A 20,013-nucleotide genomic window follows, 5' to 3' on the forward strand; every position below is an offset into this window, starting at 1 on the left:
CTTGGATGGGTCACTCAGGTGGGTGCACCCACCTGTCCTACCCACCTGAGAGCCAAAACTTGGGATTATGACTGGGTTCGGACCTCGGCGCGAACCCCACCCTAAGCATACGATGTAGTATACGTATATACCTTAAAATACGGATATAATACCTGTTTTATCCGTACATAGCCTTATGGTAGGTGCACGTACATGGTTTGGGCACTCCCGTCTCTTCTGGCACTGACTCGGACTTGTCGGGCCAGCCGGTGTTTAAGGTCACCCGTGCCATCATAGCCCATAAGGAACCCGCTCTAATTTCCTCTGGCTCGGTTCCTGCATGGTTAAACCGGTTCAACCGCGAAATCAGACCGGATTTAAGAAGCGGGGTATTACAATAACCGCACCATTTACTAAACAATTTTACGGTTTCGATGTAAATGGATCGATTAAATTTTAGTAAATGTTTCGGTTACAAATTCACATCCTTAGCTGGTGGGGTGATTTCTTGAAAGTCTAAGAAATAGACTTGTGTCTCTACTTCTACTTCGAAAGCAGAGTTTGTGGCATGCTTTGAGAGGCCACATCTATGACAATTTGGTTATGAAATTTTATCTCAGGACTTCAGATTGCTGACACCATTTTGAAGCCACTAAGAATGTATTGTGATAATGTTGCTGCTGCATATTACTCTAAGAATAACAAGCATTCAAGTAGTGCAAAGTATATTGGAGTAAAATACAATTTTGTAAAGGAATCCATTTAGAAATAAGAAGTGTCTATTACACACATTAAGACAAGTTTGATGATTGCTGATCCTATGACTAAGGCATTAGTGCCTAAACACTTTACAGATCTTGTAATAGATATTGGTTTATGTAAAGTTTGATATAATGGTCATATTATATTAGACACTTTTACTTATTTATTTAAATAATCATGATATTTGTTATTTTTGAATATTTCTCACTTTATTATTATGTGTAAACATTTTATTTAATATATATGAGATATTATATTGGACCATTAAGTTATAGATTTTTCTAATCTATTCCCTACTTTTGCACCTGTGGATGAGGTTACTAGTGTTGTGACTATGGAAGGGAGTATGTCATTATATAAAGTATAATCGCAATGATCCATATTAGTAGTTTTGTTCAAATATGGTATTATGATTGTGATGACATAAAGTTGATGGCTTTACTTTCAAATACTGCAATATGATGTTGGAATCCAAATTATGTTTGAGATTATTATTATGTCATCATATGGTTCAAGTGGGAGATTGTAGAAATATTCTCTTTGATATTCTTTATTATTGTCCCATAGATCAATTAAGAAATTGGTCGATATTAATCTCTTAGTACTAGATTCCAAATAGAAGACTTACTCCTATAGAAATATTCTTTGATATTTTTTATTATTGTTTCATAGACCAATTAAGAAATTGGTCGATATCAATCTCTTAGCATTGGATTTCAAATAAGAAACTCACTCCTAGTCTAATTAGGAAAAAGATTCCTACCCTATGTAGCACACCTTGATGGGAGAGTGCACAAACTCTATAAAATAGGACTTTATGTCCTTCTTCTACCATAACGTTACTCTCATTATTGGAGTCATCACCAAGAGAGTATTAAGGGGAGCTAATAGGAGAAACCTAGAGAATTCATTGTGTTCGTGCTTGAGGTTGCAGGAATAAAGATACATGAAGAATATAATTGTGGTGATCAATTCTTCACAGTCGATGGTGAACGGTATGCATCGACCCCTTATAGTTTAATTTGTGATTCTATGAACATATGACGAGATCCTATTATTGTATGTGGAAGGAATTACGTCCTTTAATCCATTCATTCTCTCTCTTTTTACAATAGGCTTTCACATCGAGTGGATTTCAAGTGTGCATCAAACACCATGCTAGAATGATTCATGTACAAAGACCTGATCCAAACTCATTTACTATTACTTGGAATAGCATCAAGTGATACCCATGACTCAACTTTATTAACATAATTCATCAAAGAAAAACTTTATTAATGTAATACGAGCTAGTCATTACAATAATCATTCCATGCATGCAGTATCTCTCTAGAGATAACTACCAACACTGCCAATATGGGTCTAGCAGGTAGGGATGGGAATCCCACAGGAGGTGGCAACCTTCTTGGCATTGGGGGAAAGTAAGTACTTCCTAAGATTAGGGTCCTTAGCAAATCCGCAAAGGCATGATTCTTGTTCCTTCAACTTGACGCAACAAGTCTCAGATGGGGCAGAGCCGGTGGTTATTGCAGGGAGACAAGGAGAAAGCTCTAACGCATTGCAAGTTACTGCCATTGACAAACTCACTTCTCCCAGAACAAGCATCATCACGAGCATTACGCACAGGGCAGAATTAGGGATGATAACCTTCTTCATCTTCACCTGCTAACACAATTAATTAATGGCCAAAGACAAAGATGGAACAGAGGAGACAAAAGGAAGGAGCTTGAAGCTTGATGGGTTCATTGGGCTAGCTAAGACTCCTCCATTTATAGGCCTCAGAGGCCATCTGGCCTGTGAGATAAAATCTCATGGGCTCCTTGATGCATGTATCTTGTTCTCTGTAATCATATCCTTGTAAAGATCTTCTCTTTCCTTGTGTAGTCTTGCCTGCCATGTATAAACTCTACTATTAGATAAGACACAGAGATTAAAACGAAAGTTCAAATTTTTCCTTTGAAATTAATTATAAGAGTTATCCATCCACATTGTTGATGGGTTGGCACTCATCTCACTTCTTTCTCATTCAATATCGGCCAATCCATATCTTCACAGCTTTAATAGCGTATTAAAAAATGAAGAAGAGATCGGGAAACCAACATAGAAACCTTTCCTTCCGTTGATGTGGAAACGTTATCCATTGCTCTCCTAATGAAATGAATGATGTTTCTATAATTACTCTCTCTCTCTCTCTCTCAAAAGATATTGGTATTGGATTGGCCATAAACATGTCACCGGTCCCAATATGTATCACAGAATCATTTCATTATTTCGGTTTGATCTCAGAGGGGTTTGCATTCATTAAGAAAGTTCCATTTAGCTGATCTTCCTAGAAAGGAAATAACTATTAAAATCTCGTAATTTAAAATCAATTCTTTCAATATTATTATTTTTTTTTTTTTTTAGGATTAGAACATTGCTTGTCTGGCGTGGGAATGTAGACAACCCTTGTTTTTAGGATGACTACGAAAAGATGCCCCTCTCCCCGTTGAAAATAGGGATTGTATCTGGGTTTTCTCTACGTCAAGGTCCCTCTTGCCTTTTCTTCTTTAGAGGGCAAATTATCACATTTAAATTTTGTGTAAAATATATATACATCCAATCCATCCGAAAATCTTAGTGTAAACCCTTTGCATTTGGATACAAGATGTTCCTTCTTCGCATTTAATACAATTTATATATGAAGGATAAAATGTTAAAAAAAAAAAAAACAAAGGTATTGTGATCTATCTATATCCATATCCATATCAGCCAAAACCGATTCAAGTGCCAATTTCGATACCTGAGACCCTCTCTCTCTCTTTCTCCATGTAATTTTTTTCTAATTTTCGATGCATTTGTTTGCATTAATTAGACCTTCCAAAGGTTTTATGCGCAGCTGGGGTATGTACAAAATCCATGGTCCTGCCTTCAACTGTTGGATCGAGGAGAGAAAGTGATTTTGTAAGTACACTTCTTCCCCCACCCCTATCCAAAAGAGAGCTGCATATTTAGTGAGAGAAAACACATTCCTAACTTTCAGGTCAACATGACAGCAAGGGAAGACAGAGTTACAAGACCACAAGTAGGAGTGCAAGTTTGGCACGGGGAGTTCTAGTCCACCCTGGACCGACAGGGCATGGGTTGAACTTTTCAATTTGCAGGCTGGGCTGGGATTGAAATTTTTGGGCCCCTGGTAGGGCCAGGTCTTTGCTAAGATTGACTTGACCCTATATAATTGGAGAAATGAGTACTCCCTGGTCGTGTTGCCCTGTGTCCAGACATAAAGGGCGGTGAAATGATGTCAACCTCTATAAAATTCAGAAAACCCTCCACCTATTGATGCCCATGTGTGTTGTTTCATAAATCCCCATATTGGCATAAGGGTCGCACAACCAGAAAACATTCTTTACTATGTTATAATTATACATAATAACAGCATTCGTACACGCCAAAACAGGGTTACCCAGGCCTTGCTTAGCCTTGAAATGACAAAAACTAGAGCTTCTAAGGTCAATCAGGGCCAACCCGGCTTTGCCAGGCCCAATCAAGGTCAAATAGGGCCAGGTAGTGTTGGGTTGAGTCTAATAGGACTGGGCTAAGCCTGGGTTGAGCAATAGGACCTAGGATTGAGCGGGGTTTTAAGAAAATCTGGCCCAGTGTGGTCCGGTTTTAAAAGTACTCATGAAGCGAGTAATTTTTTTTATTAGAAACCAAATAGTAATCGGTTTTGATTTGGGAAACCGATCAATGATTGATCTGGTTTTGGTTTCTCTCAATCACAGCACTATCTGAAATAAATTAAACCTCCCATAACAACAATGATATCCAAAAATTTATCCCAACTTATTGGGTCCATTGCATGAAGATTCTAAACAAGAACAAGTGCAAGAATCCATATAAAAAGATTGATGGGTTATGATTAGTTTATAATAAGTACCAACTTGTCAGCCTGACGCATCACTATAAATCAGTTACAGCTTATAACGATAGACTATAATAAGGTACCGCTTTTCTACCTAACGTACCATATAGATTAGTCAAGCCAAAACGTCCTATATGCATTACATCCACCCACCAAGATGATTCATCATCCAGCCTACTTTTATGAAATGAACAATGAGATAACGAATTCTTGACATCCCCACTAAACAAGAAAATAATAACTCGAACATTGAGCTGCCACAAGTGAGTTATGATAACTTTTCAGACACCTCTAGCTTCAAATTATAAAGGTGTAAAGGATCCATATGCATTCAATCTGACATGAATAAACGAAACCATTTCAAATATTTGATCCCCATTGTTGTGTTTGGAATGCATTCTGAAAATGCTGACCAAAAATATTTTTAGGTTCCATCTATCCTTATTTTTTAAGTATTGTTTAGTACGTTTGATTATTTAAATTACCATCATAAGCGATTCGATACGGGATGCGCGGTTTGAATGCCAAGGGCATTCCTGTAAATCCAACTATGCTGCATTGTCAGCTCTCCATCTATTATCAGTTATGGAAGTATCTTTGAAGGTTATGTTTGGTTGGCATTTTCAGAATGCAATATAGAGAGATAACGCATTCGTAGAATGCATACCAAACACAGCCAAAATACGATTGCTTTACTCAATTGCATAGGGTGTTGATTCAATTTAGTAATTCTGCATCTGTAAGTAGATGTAATGGTTGTAATAGTATTGCATTAACCCCATGTACGTACCTGTCCTGCATATTCTCGGGCGGAGGTGCTATTCTGGTTTTCACAATGTCTGGACTTCATTGCCTGAGAAATCTAAGGGGAAGAAAGGTCATGTTATTCATTATATGGCTGTGTTTAATACTTATTCTTGGAATAGTTTCTAGGATTTAGAGCACTTTCGAAAATATAATTCTTCTTTATTTTCTCATTTGCAATGAGTTTTGGACCTAGAATCTATTCTAGAGAATGCATACCAAACACAGCCTAAGGTAATAGATTAACCCAAAAATGAGGCAACCCATCTTAATTATTCTTCTTTTTTATTAGTTCCAAATGGGTTGTTTCCTCAGTATCTTCAATCAAGGTGTATCAACATCCACAAGCATTCCTTACCATGATCAGGCATCAAATTGTCCTGACCCATCAACACAGATCATAAAAGAAAACTGATTCAAATCAAAGGAGCAAAAATTCTAGATGTAGGAGTAGACTTTTCCAAACCCTCTAGTTTATATTATACTAGTAAACATCTCATTTGGGGACAAACTAACAAACCCACCTTCACTACTCTAGTAAGCAAAAACAGAGGATATGACCCAGGAGCAAGAACTACACATAAATAGATAACAAAGACAATACTGAACTGAAGTAGAAAATACTCTCCATGACCCTGAAGTGAATACCACCACTAATGGAACTACAATAGAGATCATAGATCACCCTTGCAAATCTACTTAATGGGTAGCCTAAAACTAGATATGGATGCCCATCAAATTAGAGTTGTTAAACTCTAGCATGAAGGGAATGGAGTACCACATGTATTGGCTACCTTCCTGGCATTGGGGGAGCTGACAAACTTCTTGAGGTTAGGGTCCTTGAGATAGTTGCACAGGCATGGCTTCTGCTCCTTAATCTTGCTGCAACATAGCTTAGATGGAGGAGTTGCAGACATGATAGCAGATGCACATGAAGCAAGTTCTGTTGGCTTGCAAGTGACAGCCATTGAGACCTGGGCTTCAGCTAGAAGCAGCACAAGCATCACAGAGAGTGCAATGTAGGACAACTTCATCTTTCTTATTGTTTCTTTGTTCAGGGCAACAAGTAGAGATGTGAAGGTGAAGAGAAGGGAGGCTAAGAAAGATGGGTGAAGAAGGGGAGAGGCTTCCTTGCCTATTTATAGACTTGAAAACCTTTGGAAGGGCAAGGCAATGCAGGAGAATTGAAATACATGTCTTCCCATTCATTAAAGATGATCTTGAAATGAATCAACTTTAGTCTTGAATAATTCACTTTTAGCATCAAAGGAAGGAGGTGGGGTCATCAGCTATATTTTTCCCAAAACAATCCAAATTAGTGAATTGAGTGGATGAGGCTAATCACGACAGAGAGTTTTCCTCTTGCGTGGGGATTGGGAAAGGATGGGCTCAATGTGTATCAGTCCTTTCTCTTACGTGAGAATCGGGAAGGGAAGGGCTCCATGTTTATCACAGTCCCACACCTCACGAAAGGGTGCCAATCGGTTGGTTCAGTTCGATTTCATTCGGTATGGGTCAGGTTTGATCTAGTAATAAGCCAAATCAAAACCAATTTTGGGCGGTTGGTTTCATTTGCAGTTCGGGTTTTTATTGGTTTTCTCTTATTAGGACAGTATCAGTTTGGTATCAGTGTCAGTCTGCTTTGGTTCCGATGTTACATGTAAGTTTTTAAAATGAATAAAAGAACCGCTCCTGAATCCTGATCGCGTGGCCACACCCCCACCACTATGAAACTCAAGAAATCCATCCTTATGCCCATGTGTGCCCTTCATTAGCCCCTATGTTGATGCAAAGGCTGCACGACCATGGACTGTTCTATTTCGCTTTTAAAATTTAGTGAGAAGACATCGAAAGGGATAGGAACAATGTAGGAACATTGGAGTGGGGGGAACAAGGGAGAGCGGGGTGTATGTCCTTTCATTAGGAGGGGGAGAGAGATAGACACCACCGGTGTGCCTAGTCTTTACCCTAAAAACATATTGTTTCTCTCTTTAGGTTTCTTATTAGGCTTTTTTTTTTTTGATAGATAAGAAAATTTAGAAAGAAAAAGGAAAACAAGATAAGGTGACCATTCCCCCTATTAGACAGGCCTAAGGAAGGGAAAGCAACTCCTTAAAAAAAAAAAAGCAGAATAGACCCTGCATCACAAAGGAAAATTGGAAAATAACATTTCTACACTCAGAAAAAAATACTACGGAAGAGTTAAGTAGCCCAATCACAGGAGTGAAAGATAGTACATGGCACTTATGACACGACAACTCTTTCGCAAAGAGCTTCTCAAAACCGGATGGGTCAGGTTTCTGAAGACACCATGACCAGAGTCATCGTCATCATTGGTCGACTCTGACTTTTCTTCAGGCAAATCTAGTGAACCATCTATATTATCAACTTGATGGACCACCTCGTGGTTCATCTCTATCTCTTCCCCTGGAGAGATAACAACTGTCGTTACATCCCAATTTGAAATATGAATGAATGATTCTTCATCATATGGATCATTTTCTAAATTTAAATTTTCCATAGACTTTGAACTCTCTTTTGAATCCGTCTCATTATCGGGATTCAAAAATGGCATAGGCTCTGAAAGCTCCTCCGAGGAAGCAACTGAAGAACTATCAATGTCAGGATCAAGATTCAAGTTACACTCAAGGGTCCTAGAGACCGACTTCTTCTTTTTCATCATTTTCTTCTTCTTCTTTTTCTTCTTCCTTATGGAAGAGGATCGGATATAGGCGGTAGAATATTTTCCTTCCTCAAAATCTGCCCCTAATCGATTTTCCACCATATCATCTACGTTCTCAATATCTTCTTCTAATTGATCAGCCAACTCATTGACCTTATCCCTTTCCTCTTCATCTCCTTCAATTAAACCCACTGAATTGGGAGAAAATTTTTCATTCACATTGTCCACGTCAACAGATTGATTATCGGCCAGCACTACCTCTTCATGTTTATTGGTTTGGTTTTGGGTTCAGTTAGACCATTCAATTGGTTCGGTTTTTACAGTCTCGAGCAAAAAACCCATTCTGAAACCACCGACAAGGACTCCTTTTTGGTTCAATCGGATTTTGTACGTACAGTTCCAGTTCGTCCAACCGGTCTGGTTGGATTTTTGAAACCCCTGCCTTGAAGATGTGAAGAATGAAGCACATCCATTTGTATTAAGAGATGAATTCCTATACCTATCATAGTACTAAAGTGTCGGCATTAAGAGTAACCCTCGGACTCCGATCCTACGAGCAAAAGTGCCTCTTACATGAGGGCCCCTCGCTGATCCATTAGTTAGTTAGTCTCTCTCTCTCTCACACACATTGGAAGATGAGGATCATGTTTGGCTTTGGCCCACCCATTCATCAATCAGGAGAACGCATTTGTTGGGCCATCAGAGGACACTTTTTTTTTTTTTTTTTGGATAACATTTGGATCCAAAGCTAACAGAGAGAGTGAGAGAGAGAGGCTTAAAATATGGAGCTTCGGAGGAGCAGGGTATTAGAGAAATGTGGATCCAAAGCTAGAAAGTGAGAAGCTAAAATATGTAGCTTCAGGAGGATCCGGGTATTTGATAAAACTTGGATCCAAAGCTAGCTAGAGAGAGAGAGAGAGAGAGAGAGAGATGCTACTGTGACCTATGCATGGATGATCACCACATAGATATCATTGAATAATTAAGCTCATGAGTTACTGGTTATGGTGAGAAAATAGAAGCATGCTTATTTGCTTGGTCAATTATAATGGCCCACTGAGCCTCTCCCTATCAGCTATCAGTATCAATGGACAGTTGGGAGAGTCTTTACGCAATTTTTCGGAATGAGGGGTTATTAGGTGTGATCAACAAACCAACCAAAGCAAGAAACTTTATCATATCACTCCTTGCTTCTTTCTCACAAATGGCAGCATCAACTCAATCCTTTCCTCTTTACTATGCTTTTCGGTGATGTGATGTTAAGATCACTAATCTTCATGACTTTATCTGCACCCAACCCCAAAGCCATGGTTTTCCATACTTTGAACAAGTTTTGAAAGGGTTGGACTAGTTTGAAAGTTTTGAAGTATTTCCTCATATTTCATGTTTCCTTCTCTGAATTATACCTACTTATCAGAGTTGGAATTTTGGCTTGAAGTTTGGCAATAGCAAATAAAATTACAATTACTTGGTATTCAGAGGTGAAATGATAATCACAGATCACTTCTTTTCAACATAGTTTCCAATTTCCAAAAGCCTTCTTCAACTTCCTGGTTTGAACCCTGTTTTGGTGAAAGCTGGTTGAACTGGGGAAAATCCAAACCAAACTCTTTCATGTGGACCATTTATTCATTTCCCACAGAGAGAGAAGAGAGAGAGAGAGAGAGAGAGAGAGAGAGAGAGCTCATTTGATCTCAAATGTCTGATTCACCCCTAGAACTGTAAATCATCAAAGCCATAATATAGCTACATGGGTAGTGTTATAAACACCCTTCCTCATTTTCCCTCTGATATAGTCTCTACTTTGCCTGCAGGCTTTCATTGAATGGTGAGCCTTGGCACCAAAAAAGAAAAAGTCAAATTTAAGAATTGACTCAATGATAGAATTCTTGTTCTTATTCGTAAAAAGGGTTTAGGAGTATAAAAAAGAGAGGGGACGATACATGTACCAGGAAGACACCTATTTTCAAGAACCTAAGCCTGTTACCCTAGCCAACAAGAACAGTTCAGTTTTTTTTTTTCCCAATTGAATAGCCAAGAAGAACTGATGGGCATGGTTGAAGCTATGATTCCAATCATTTCATGGAATTTAAAATTTCATTTTTTACCTCGCATCCGTCGTCAAAGTTGTTAATAACAGAATAACAATATGACCCAGATTCTCATTTAACCATGTGAAATGACCATCTGATCAGACTGAAAAGGGTATTTTCGACCTCATATGATAGGGTGTGGGAGTAAAAGATGATAACCACCCATCACAGAGTCCAATCACAAGGTTAAATCACAAATGGTGAAGAGAGAGGGTGAAGGAAAACCTAATCGAAAACAATATCTCCCTTTCCAAAGCTTGAACAGAGCATTTTTTTTTAATTTTTTTTTTTTTTCTTTCTCATTTTATTTTATGGGTTACAAAAAATAAATCAATAAGAAATAGGCTCAGCAAAACAGTATTAAGCAATCTAATAACATGAGAGGAAAAATACTGGGGAGCAGAAAATGGAGAAGAGAAACATAGCAGGTTGAGGCTCATACCAAGCTTAACTATTACCTGATGCACCCAGCCAAATCATGGTGGGCTGGCTATCATTTTAGATCCTCTCATTGTTTACATATTTTTTTTTTAGCTAGCCAAAGAGATGTGAACACATCATTTGATGGTGTCTTATAATTATAGTTTCACTATCTCATTTCTAAACAACCATAATCTCTTATCTATTGTTTAAGCCATGAACATGATCCACCAGTACTCTCAGGATAAAACAATCATTGGTCAAAGAACAAGGATCAATAATATTATGGTGGCTAAAAGCAACCCCACTAGGGCTCATATAATCCATAATTCGGTGGGTTTACTTGCTGTGAGTGACTGAGTGTGCTTATAATGATAAGCTAAGAGCATGCTTATTTTAAGTTAGGAAGAAATGATTAAAGCTTTCCCTCTATGTGCATCCAAATTGACAACTCACGAAACTCAGGCAATACTAAACAAAAACTACACTAATTAGATGTCCTAAACCTTCATTCTTCACAAAGAAGAAAGAATCTGAAAACAGTTGATGTGATTAATCTAATTGGACTATATTAGTATAATTGATTTCTTTAACAATGTTGGATTCACCTTAAAACACAAAAAATCTACAGTGCAAAAGCAATGGTATATTCACTGAGGAAATGCCTTGAAGATTAGATCCTGGAGAGCATGATTTACCTTACAAAAACTAGCAAAAATGTCATGCCTACAGTACAGAAAGTCCCACCACTAGACATGGGTTTGACTTGGGGGGGATCTCGCATGCCAAGAAAGACACTACTTAGATTATTGCAATCATTTGGTTTTCCACATTCCACAACAAAAGCAAAAAGAGTAATGCAAAGGAATCCTCTTCTTTTTTTTGGCTCACTTACTGCTGAGGAAATTGTGTTCTTAAAGTTTTTATCTTGCCGCCTACAATGCTCTTCTGATTCTTCTCCAACCAGCTAGCCATATAAGTATGAATACTATTGTGAATAAGAACAGTCCTCAAACTATAGTTCTAAAAAACAGGGCCAAACAAGGCAGTTGAACCGGGTTGGAACTTGAAACCAGAACACCCCCATAATGATCAGAGACTGGAAAAGAAAAAAATTCCCACAATCCCCCCCCCACCCCCCCCCCCCCCCCCCCCCCCCCCGTCCCAAAAAAAAAAAAAAAGTGTATTGATGTAGGTCTATAGTCCAAATCTGTGTTTAAAACTGCTCACAATCGACTACTGCTGAGTTGAAATTGGGTTATATTAGTTTGAGCGCTTCTGCAATTGCAGAAAGTCTGGAATTCTAAATGTATTCCTCAGGTTAAACATGTTTATTTGGAAAAAATTTAATGATGAAGTTCCAGTCAAAAAGTGTTTCTCATTTTCCTCCTAATCTTGACCTTTGTGCCCTGTGGTAAGATTCCTGTAACTATTAACAATGTTCCTTTTTTTCTTTGTGATTACGCTAAATGATCTGGTTTTCTTCTTCTTTGGCCATTGGGGTTGACGAAAGTGTGTTCAAATCTTTCCTTGAATGGTGGGATTATTGGACAGATCCACCTGATGAGATTTCTTTGCCGGCTAACGCGATGTCTTTTCTTCATTTTATCTTGGTTTATTTGGGAAGCAAGGAATTCTTTTCCTTTTACGGCGGGGAGGGAGGAATCTAATCCTTCTACAATCTGTCAAATAGCTTATGCCTTCTGATAATGGTACCTTGAGGAGTTTTGTAGTTAGGAGTTTGAGTGTTGTTCAATTTAGGGTGCCATCCATCAATTGGCACCATGATCATTCCATCCTTACCACCGATGGAAGTTTTAAAGTTAGGTTAGGGGAATATTGGATAGTATGGTTTTGTCCTAATGATGGAAAAGAAAAGAAAAACATAATAAGACAAAAGTGATGATGAAACCAATGATGAGTTTATATGTCTTTCTCTCTCTTCCTTCTCAAATTTGGTTTTCTTTTTCTTTTAAACACAACCAAACATAAATTTTGCCTACGTATGAGGGTAGGAAGAAGGACGTAAATCAGCTAAGGAAGCAAAAGCATTTGCACTCTAAGAGGGTGTTTGGAGAGTGTTGGTTTTGCATATCAAAATCAAATAAGATGGAATGGAGAATTATAAATATCCTGGTAGAGGCCAGATTTTTATTTGAGCATTTTTTATTTCTTTTCCTTGAGTTTTACCTCCAGGGTGTGGTCAACATTGCTCATAGATTGGCATCTTATGATTTTTAAGTTTTCTTGGGACTTCTCTTCGATTGATATTTTTTTTTTTGGTAATTGGATGCCTTTAGCCTGTTGTAAGCTTTTCTTCTAGGTTGTTTTGAATGAAGTTGCCTTAAATTTTGGAGCTGGAAGGGTAAGTTAATTTTATCTTTTGGTAAACATTTCTACTAAAATCTAATTAACTTGATTGAGAATTTCACCCCCCAGAAAAATTAACTCGATTGAGAAGTGAAACAAAATTTAGTTGCAATATTAGTAAGTTTTTGAATTAGTTATACATTTATGGTAGGTAATGGTGAGAAGGCTTTCTAATTTATTTATTTATTTTTTAACTTATAATTAAATTACAGCATTTGGAATGTAAAGCCTTTCAGGTTGGAGTCTTTGACCAAATTCTAAAAAATGCTTAGCTCTTACCTTCACTGCTTAATCAATGAGGTTATTAATAAAACTGCCTACCTGAACTTGTACATGACATACTTTTCTCTCCTTCCTAATCAGTACCTCCCCTCTCTAGGGATTCCAAATATAAGCAAGGCACAGAAATAGAAAATTTTCAAAAACAGCCAGCAGCACTGAACATGGAGAAATAACTATTATCTACACAGCTGTAAAGAAAGCAGACTGAGACAAATAGATGTATACCCAAACTATTGTGATTTGGGGTTTACCTACAACATAAAATGCCATGAATTAACATGAGTGACAGGTACATCCAACTGTGCCAATTTAGGAAATTCCCACAAGGCTTAATTGTGATCCACTAAGAAAAGAAGATCAAGGGTTGCTGAGCTCATTGGCCATCTCACTTCAGGATTTGTCAAACCAATGACCATGGTCTTCAGAACAAGTTCTTTGCCCAGTTCCTTGTTTGTTGGAAAATAATGTTCAACTGGAGACCCACCATTGTCTTATTTAGCTGCACATGTCATCAGAAGAAAGAAAAGTAAAATCCTGCAATTATTTTCATTTCCCAGATTCAAGTAAATTGTATGTTGATGAAGAACAAGTCAATCTGAAATTTACAACATAATCAACAGAACATGTTTACTTTTCACCACCACCAACAATGGCATTTGTTCTCAATTCTGATATTGAGATTCAAGGTTCTATAACCTTGGGCAATTACAGAGAAAAATTCCCCATTGACCATTAAACAAGCAACTGAATTAAAATAGATTGCTTAGTCTATCAAGCCTATTATACCATATGGCTGTCGTAATAGATTTTGTTGCTTCTGAATCATAGCATTGCCCTAGCTTCTGATTTCTAATCTCCCTAAAGCCCTTGTAAATGATGTCAGCAGTAAGTGCTGCTTGATGGTAATCTCTAGTAAGTCTGAGTTTTGAGTCCTTGGGGTCCACGAAACATTCCACAGCACAGTAAAGGATTCAAATGACTGACTTGACTCGGGATAAGAAAAAATTATCAAAAATAGAGATTTCAACCCAATTGATATTGGTTTTGAGTTGGTTAATAGATCTTCAACCCCACATCCAGCACTATCCAATCCATGTTAACCTTAAACCTACTCACGTACCTGAATGGCCTACTCTAACCAACCCAAGCTGGCCAATTAAAAATAGTTGTCACTATGAATCGTCAACACCACTGACCCAACATATTGCCACTCCTAATCTCTGGTTCTTCTAATGGTTCAAGTGGTGGACATAAGGGTTCCAAAAGTAGATCTCAAAAATTTCCTCCATTAGAAGAGAATTCAATGATAACACTAACAAATGAACTAAAACTTAAAATAGACAAACATGACAATATTGTTGTTTATTGGAAATAACTGACTGCAGACAAAATGAACTGAGCCAAACTAAAAGAAACAAAACTTGGAAAACCAACATCATCTTCAGAGTCCTACAATAACCTTTGTAACAGGAGAGAAACCAAAGATCAGTCCTCACCAAGGTGGAAGAAGATAAGAGAAGGAGAGAGAGGATATGCTGAACCATGATAGACTCAATCTAATCTATTGTGGTGCCCTGCTGCCTTTATTTATAACATAAGCAATTAGACTCTTAGTAGAAAACCTACTCACTAGGCTAAACATATATCACGAAAGGAACACTCCCCCTATTGTGACTAAACACGAAGAACTAAGGTACCGCAAGACAATAATACCCCTGCACTGCATATCTAAACACTAGGTATTAATTAGGTTTCAGTTACAAGATGTTATTTGGTTTCAGTTACTATTCTGATATAACTAGGATTTAGATTGCAATCTAGGATAGTTTTCTAATTTATTTTGATTTCCTGGTCTATTATGGTTTGGTGATTAGGATGACATTATTTTGGTATTAGAGCTATGGATAAGGGTGCATCAAAGACCCCAAACCATACCTCTCAATTTCATGCACAAGTAGTTGAGAATTGAGATGTTGAAGCATCTATTAGACCGCATGACTGCTGTTGAGCAAGAGTTTGAAGCCAAGTTTGGTCACCTAGCCAACTTTTGCCCTCAACACCCAAGGGATGCTACCGTGGCAGCTGTTGAAGTTTTGAACATGGAAGAGCAACAAGGAGATGGTCCTACCAAAAAGTTTAATGTTGAAGGCATCAAAACAGACACAATTGAAATGGTGATAGATGATGTAGCAGTTGAGAACACTCCACAAGAAATCATCAACAAGCATGTTGCTATCCTTGAAGAGATGGAATTTGTATCTCAAGATTTTGATGAGCAAGTTCCCAAAGTTGACTCTATCGTCACCACACTTAACTACACCTCTTATTTAGAAGACGAACATGTAGAGTTTTTCATCCCGCCAAACTATTATGAAAAGCGGACTCCTTGCCTAGACGATTACATTCCCCATTACCAAGGTGATCATTCGAATGTCTAAAAATCGAGGTCGAGTTTCTGTTAAGTGGGGGGAGAGTTGATCTAGATCGAAGGAGGAAAGAAAGAAGACCAATTCTGCCAGCCCGTCGAACCAGTCCAATCAGCCAGCCTTTGGACCACTTTATGGAAAATCTGTGATGGAGTCTCAAAGTTGCAGGGGAAAGAGAGAATCAGGAACCACACACTCACATGAGAACCCAATATCACTTTGTATTTTCAAATCTGTGTTGGGTACATGCAGTTATATAAAGAAAAACAAACAAGACTCCTAACAAAGACGGAAACCAACTTGCAATCCAACTCTATCTCCTATCCCTACGTATCCAACTCAAAACATGAATAAAATACATAAAGACAAAGTAAACTACTTCCAACCTCTACTAGACCAAAAATCCAGGTTGGTACCGGAACCGTCAAGGTTTGGGTTCCCAAAAGCTGGTCATGCTGGTCCAACCAGTCAAGTGCTACTACTCTTTAGTGGGCAAGATTTAGACCCAATAAGAGATCTTCTTTCATGACTTGCATAGGGTATCTTCCTTAAGATATGGAGCTGTCAAATCTGAAGATATGGAACTGATCAGCAAGAGATTTGATATTATCTTTAGTTGCTATTTAGTAGTTTCTATTTTGTGTTATCTAGTTATGACAATGTTAGGATTTTATTTAGTTTCTATTTCAGTAGGATACCATCATATGATTTGAATAAGACATTCTCTATTATCACTTATTTCTTGATTTGATGAATTTTAATTATCTAACAATTTTTTAGCATTACTAACAAGTTTTACAGAAGGTATGACCTATTTCTTCCAACCTAATATGGCACACTTTGATCAATATTGTGTTCCCAACACAAGTACCTATGCGCCAAGGTGCCTGGCCACCATCTTGGCCCCATGACCAAAGGATGTCGAGCACAAATCAAGGTCATAAAAATTCCATACCCTTGTTATTAGCCATTAGTTGCCTTCGACAATACTAGATGCACAACGCTATAGGAAAAAGTGGTTAGTTCTATTCCTAAAAGATAAAAAGATCTTGATTGGCATAAAATATTTTATTATATTGCTATTTGTTAGAATTCCAAACTTAACACTATTAATAGTCATGTATACATTAAACACCCTAAGTACAAGTAGATTGAAAAATACTACCAGAAAGTACTAACCATTCAGTAGTGTCCCAATGAAGGAAACCGCCATGACCTCTAGCATTGGTGAAGTTATAAACAGCACCACAAACTGGCCAAGACAATGTCAACACGAGGCGTTATCATTAATATTTTTGACAGTTAACAAGAGTAAATAAAAACTAGCACAGTAGATTGACATAAAAACATGAATCCAGAGAAAAAAGAAGCACTAAACATTAAGATGAATATACCTTCATAACCCCCAAAAACTGGATCCTCCGACAGCAGAAGAGGTGTATCTAGATCAACAAATCTACGAGGATGAAAAAGAACAGAGATGAAAAAAGGTACCACAAAAGTAAGGGGATTAATAAAATATCTATGCACCAGAGACATAGCTAGCATGCAAAAAAATGCATACCCCCCCCCCCCCAAAAAAAAAAAAAGGGAGACTCAATACAAGCATTGAACATTTAAAGCAAAAGAGAAATGGAAGGGATGACTAAGAAAGAAGTGTAATATTTACTCGAAGCAGCCAAGCCCGGCAGCAAGTTGACCAGCAAAGCCCATAGCAAGTCTAGTCTCAACCATGCCACCAATCATCAGACTCAAGCCTGATCTTCTCACCGCCTCAATAATTTCAAGGGCTCCCATAACCCCAAATTTTGCAAGTTTGATGTTGATGACATCAGCAAGATCGCCTTCAATAATTTTCTGAACATCAAACAAACTCCGGCAGCTTTCATCTGCAGCTACGGATATCCCATATTTTTCCTTTGCAACACGGTTGACTTGACCGAGACCTTCCCAGTCATCCCTATGAACTGGCTGTTCAAAGAGAACAGGAGTCACCCCCATTTCTGCCAGAAATAATAATTAAAGGAACTGTTCACTATCACGGGCACATAAATACGAACATACTGAAACAGACTGCATGGCACATAAGAATCCAATAGGGAAAGGGTTAGGGGGAAATAGAGGCTTGGAAAGCTTGAAAAGGCACACTTTCCGCTCTATGTTATATTATCACTGCAAGTAGGTATTCACAAAGGTTGAATATTTTCCTTATAATCGTGTAAAGGTTAGAATATTAATAGGAGAAAGGAATGGCTTTTAGCCCAGATCTGCGATATCAAAACTTGCAAATTTACCAACTAAATGGTTGCACTTGCCACAGAGATTCTTACCATGTAATTTTTCAAGAACTTCAATAGCTTCCTTGGAAGTGTAACCCTCATTGGCATCCAAGATAAACAAGCAATGTGGATGGACCAACCGTATTGCTTTAAGAGATTCTATATCTGCATTAAGATTCTTCCCTACCTTAAGCTTCAAGGTGCCAAAACCTTGTTTCTGATAGTTTGAAGCCAATCTTGAAGCTTCAGTTGGGGAAACAATTGGAATCTGCACGTTGGAACCAGGCAACCAAACTCAATGCCGATACAACGAAGAACCACTGAAGGAAAATTATTTTCTGTGAATAAGCAGTGTCTAAGATAGGAACTGAACCGTTATATCAGTGGTTATGGTATTTGATGCCCCGCCAAACAATCTCCAAAGTGGTACACCAATGCTATTAGCCACTGCATCAATCAATGCCATCTCAAATCCTGCTCTAACCTTCAATCACAGATACAATATAATGAGGGAAATTAAACCCCTTCAAATATATAAAGATTTGAAAGTGAGAAATTATTATGAAAAGGGAAGACTAGGTGTAATAACAGTCAGAGGAAGGCTGAAAATGCCAAGGAAATTATTAAAATGTGTTACTTCACTTGACAAAAATTTAGAACATTTATATCTATTTCCATTACCACAAAGGTCACAAATAAAGATGCATGTGTGTACATGTCATAATCGTTTAAACTATTTGCTTTTTTTTTTTTTTTTTTTTTTTTTGGGGGGGGGGGGTGGGGTGGGGTTGGGGTGGGGGAGGGAAACCAAGAACTAAGAGTCTTTGACATCTAAATCCAAATAATTAAGAAGCCCACTATGTAGCCAACAACAATCAATTCAAGAGCTTCAATTACCCGATGAGCTAAAATCTCAAAAAAGAAAAGCAATAAGTAATGATCAATTGGCAAACAAATGGCCACTTACAAAAATATCTGAGTGAGGGAAAATAAAGTATTTAAGTGTTTACTTATAATACTCACGGAAGCAAATTTGTGTCCAGGAAGAAGGGTACCAATCTCGCGGAGTAACAAACTCAGGGTCATCGGGGGACTCCGACTAAGAAACTCGCAGGCCTCGCCGGCCTTTACAAGCGCGGTACTCTGATCCTCAGCGGTAACAAAAGGAAGGATAGGGGCCTCACCCCAACCCGCGCACCCATTATTGAGTTCGACCCTGATGGCCACATTCTCCACTTTGTCAAGCCTCGAATTAGCGATCGTGAAGGGAGCTATCAAGGGTACGTTCAAGGGCCTTCCTTCTGCCCTGTGTACATCGACGGTGAAAGTCTCAATCAAGTTGTTGAAGCCAAAGATCGTCGTTTTCGTCGTCGTCGTTGTGGTGGTCGGCGCCGATGCCGTGGCCATTGTCTTAAAGCAATAAACGGGCTTCGAAATAGGGTTCGATTTCAATGTACTCAAACTGGGTATTGTGTGAAGAGGAAATGAAGAGAAGATGGAAAGGGAGGGGGAGTAGAGAGAAACCCCAATTGGATCCATTTGGGTTGAAGCTTCGTCAGCTGTGCGTGTTTGTGTTGGTGATATTTTTGTTGTTTGCGACGGAGAGGTTGTACTTGGAAGACGTTCGAGTGGACTGTGAGAGGCAAAACTACTGCTGCTGCCGCCATTATTGCGTCCTTAGTCCTCCATTTGTTAAGTATTTTCACAAATTCAACTAGAGATTCCCTTCTTTGTTGCCTTTTGCATCTTTCTTTATTGCTCTCTCCTCTTTCTCTCTGCCTAGTGCACGCCTGGAAGAGGAAGGACCTCGATCGCACAGTTGAGGTGAATCACCATTAAATTATTATATTTGGGAGAGACGTTGTAACAAGCTGATCTCTCTCTACTGGATTGGTCCTGCACTGCTCCGTTAGAATCTCTGTATTTTAAGAGAGGTGTCAGGTCACTGACTCTGATGAGCGTTTGATGTGACTCACTTTTGTTCAATATATGCTGCAGTTGGCGGGGTCAG

At 38.3% G+C, this 20,013-nt stretch overlaps 3 protein-coding genes across 3 annotated transcripts; all 3 read right to left on the bottom strand.

Annotated features, from left to right (window-relative positions):
- Positions 1-1,802: 1,802 nt before the first annotated feature.
- Positions 1,803-2,520, bottom strand: LOC122085024 (non-specific lipid-transfer protein 2-like). Its single transcript, XM_042653459.1, has one exon. It carries the CDS (start codon positions 2,395-2,397, stop codon positions 2,104-2,106), a length of 294 nt encoding a protein of 97 aa, XP_042509393.1. The 5' UTR covers positions 2,398-2,520; the 3' UTR covers positions 1,803-2,103.
- Positions 2,521-5,905: 3,385 nt separating this feature from the next.
- On the bottom strand, positions 5,906-6,616 carry LOC122077098 (non-specific lipid-transfer protein 2-like). Its single transcript, XM_042642897.1, has one exon. It carries the CDS (start codon positions 6,481-6,483, stop codon positions 6,205-6,207), a length of 279 nt encoding a protein of 92 aa, XP_042498831.1. The 5' UTR covers positions 6,484-6,616; the 3' UTR covers positions 5,906-6,204.
- Positions 6,617-13,459: 6,843 nt separating this feature from the next.
- On the bottom strand, positions 13,460-19,969 carry LOC122072346 (L-Ala-D/L-amino acid epimerase-like). The gene is made up of 7 exons (XM_042636924.1): positions 19,026-19,969; positions 18,376-18,486; positions 18,054-18,270; positions 17,393-17,726; positions 17,118-17,179; positions 16,903-16,975; positions 13,460-13,796 (listed from the first exon to the last, which is right to left on the bottom strand). The coding sequence occupies exons 1-7, from the start codon at positions 19,539-19,541 to the stop codon at positions 13,793-13,795; spliced, it is 1,317 nt and encodes a 438-aa protein (XP_042492858.1). The 5' UTR covers positions 19,542-19,969; the 3' UTR covers positions 13,460-13,792.
- Positions 19,970-20,013: the final 44 nt, after the last annotated feature.

The sequence above is a fragment of the Macadamia integrifolia genome, chromosome 1 (assembly GCF_013358625.1).
Source record: "Macadamia integrifolia cultivar HAES 741 chromosome 1, SCU_Mint_v3, whole genome shotgun sequence".
NCBI lineage: Eukaryota > Viridiplantae > Streptophyta > Magnoliopsida > Proteales > Proteaceae > Macadamia > Macadamia integrifolia.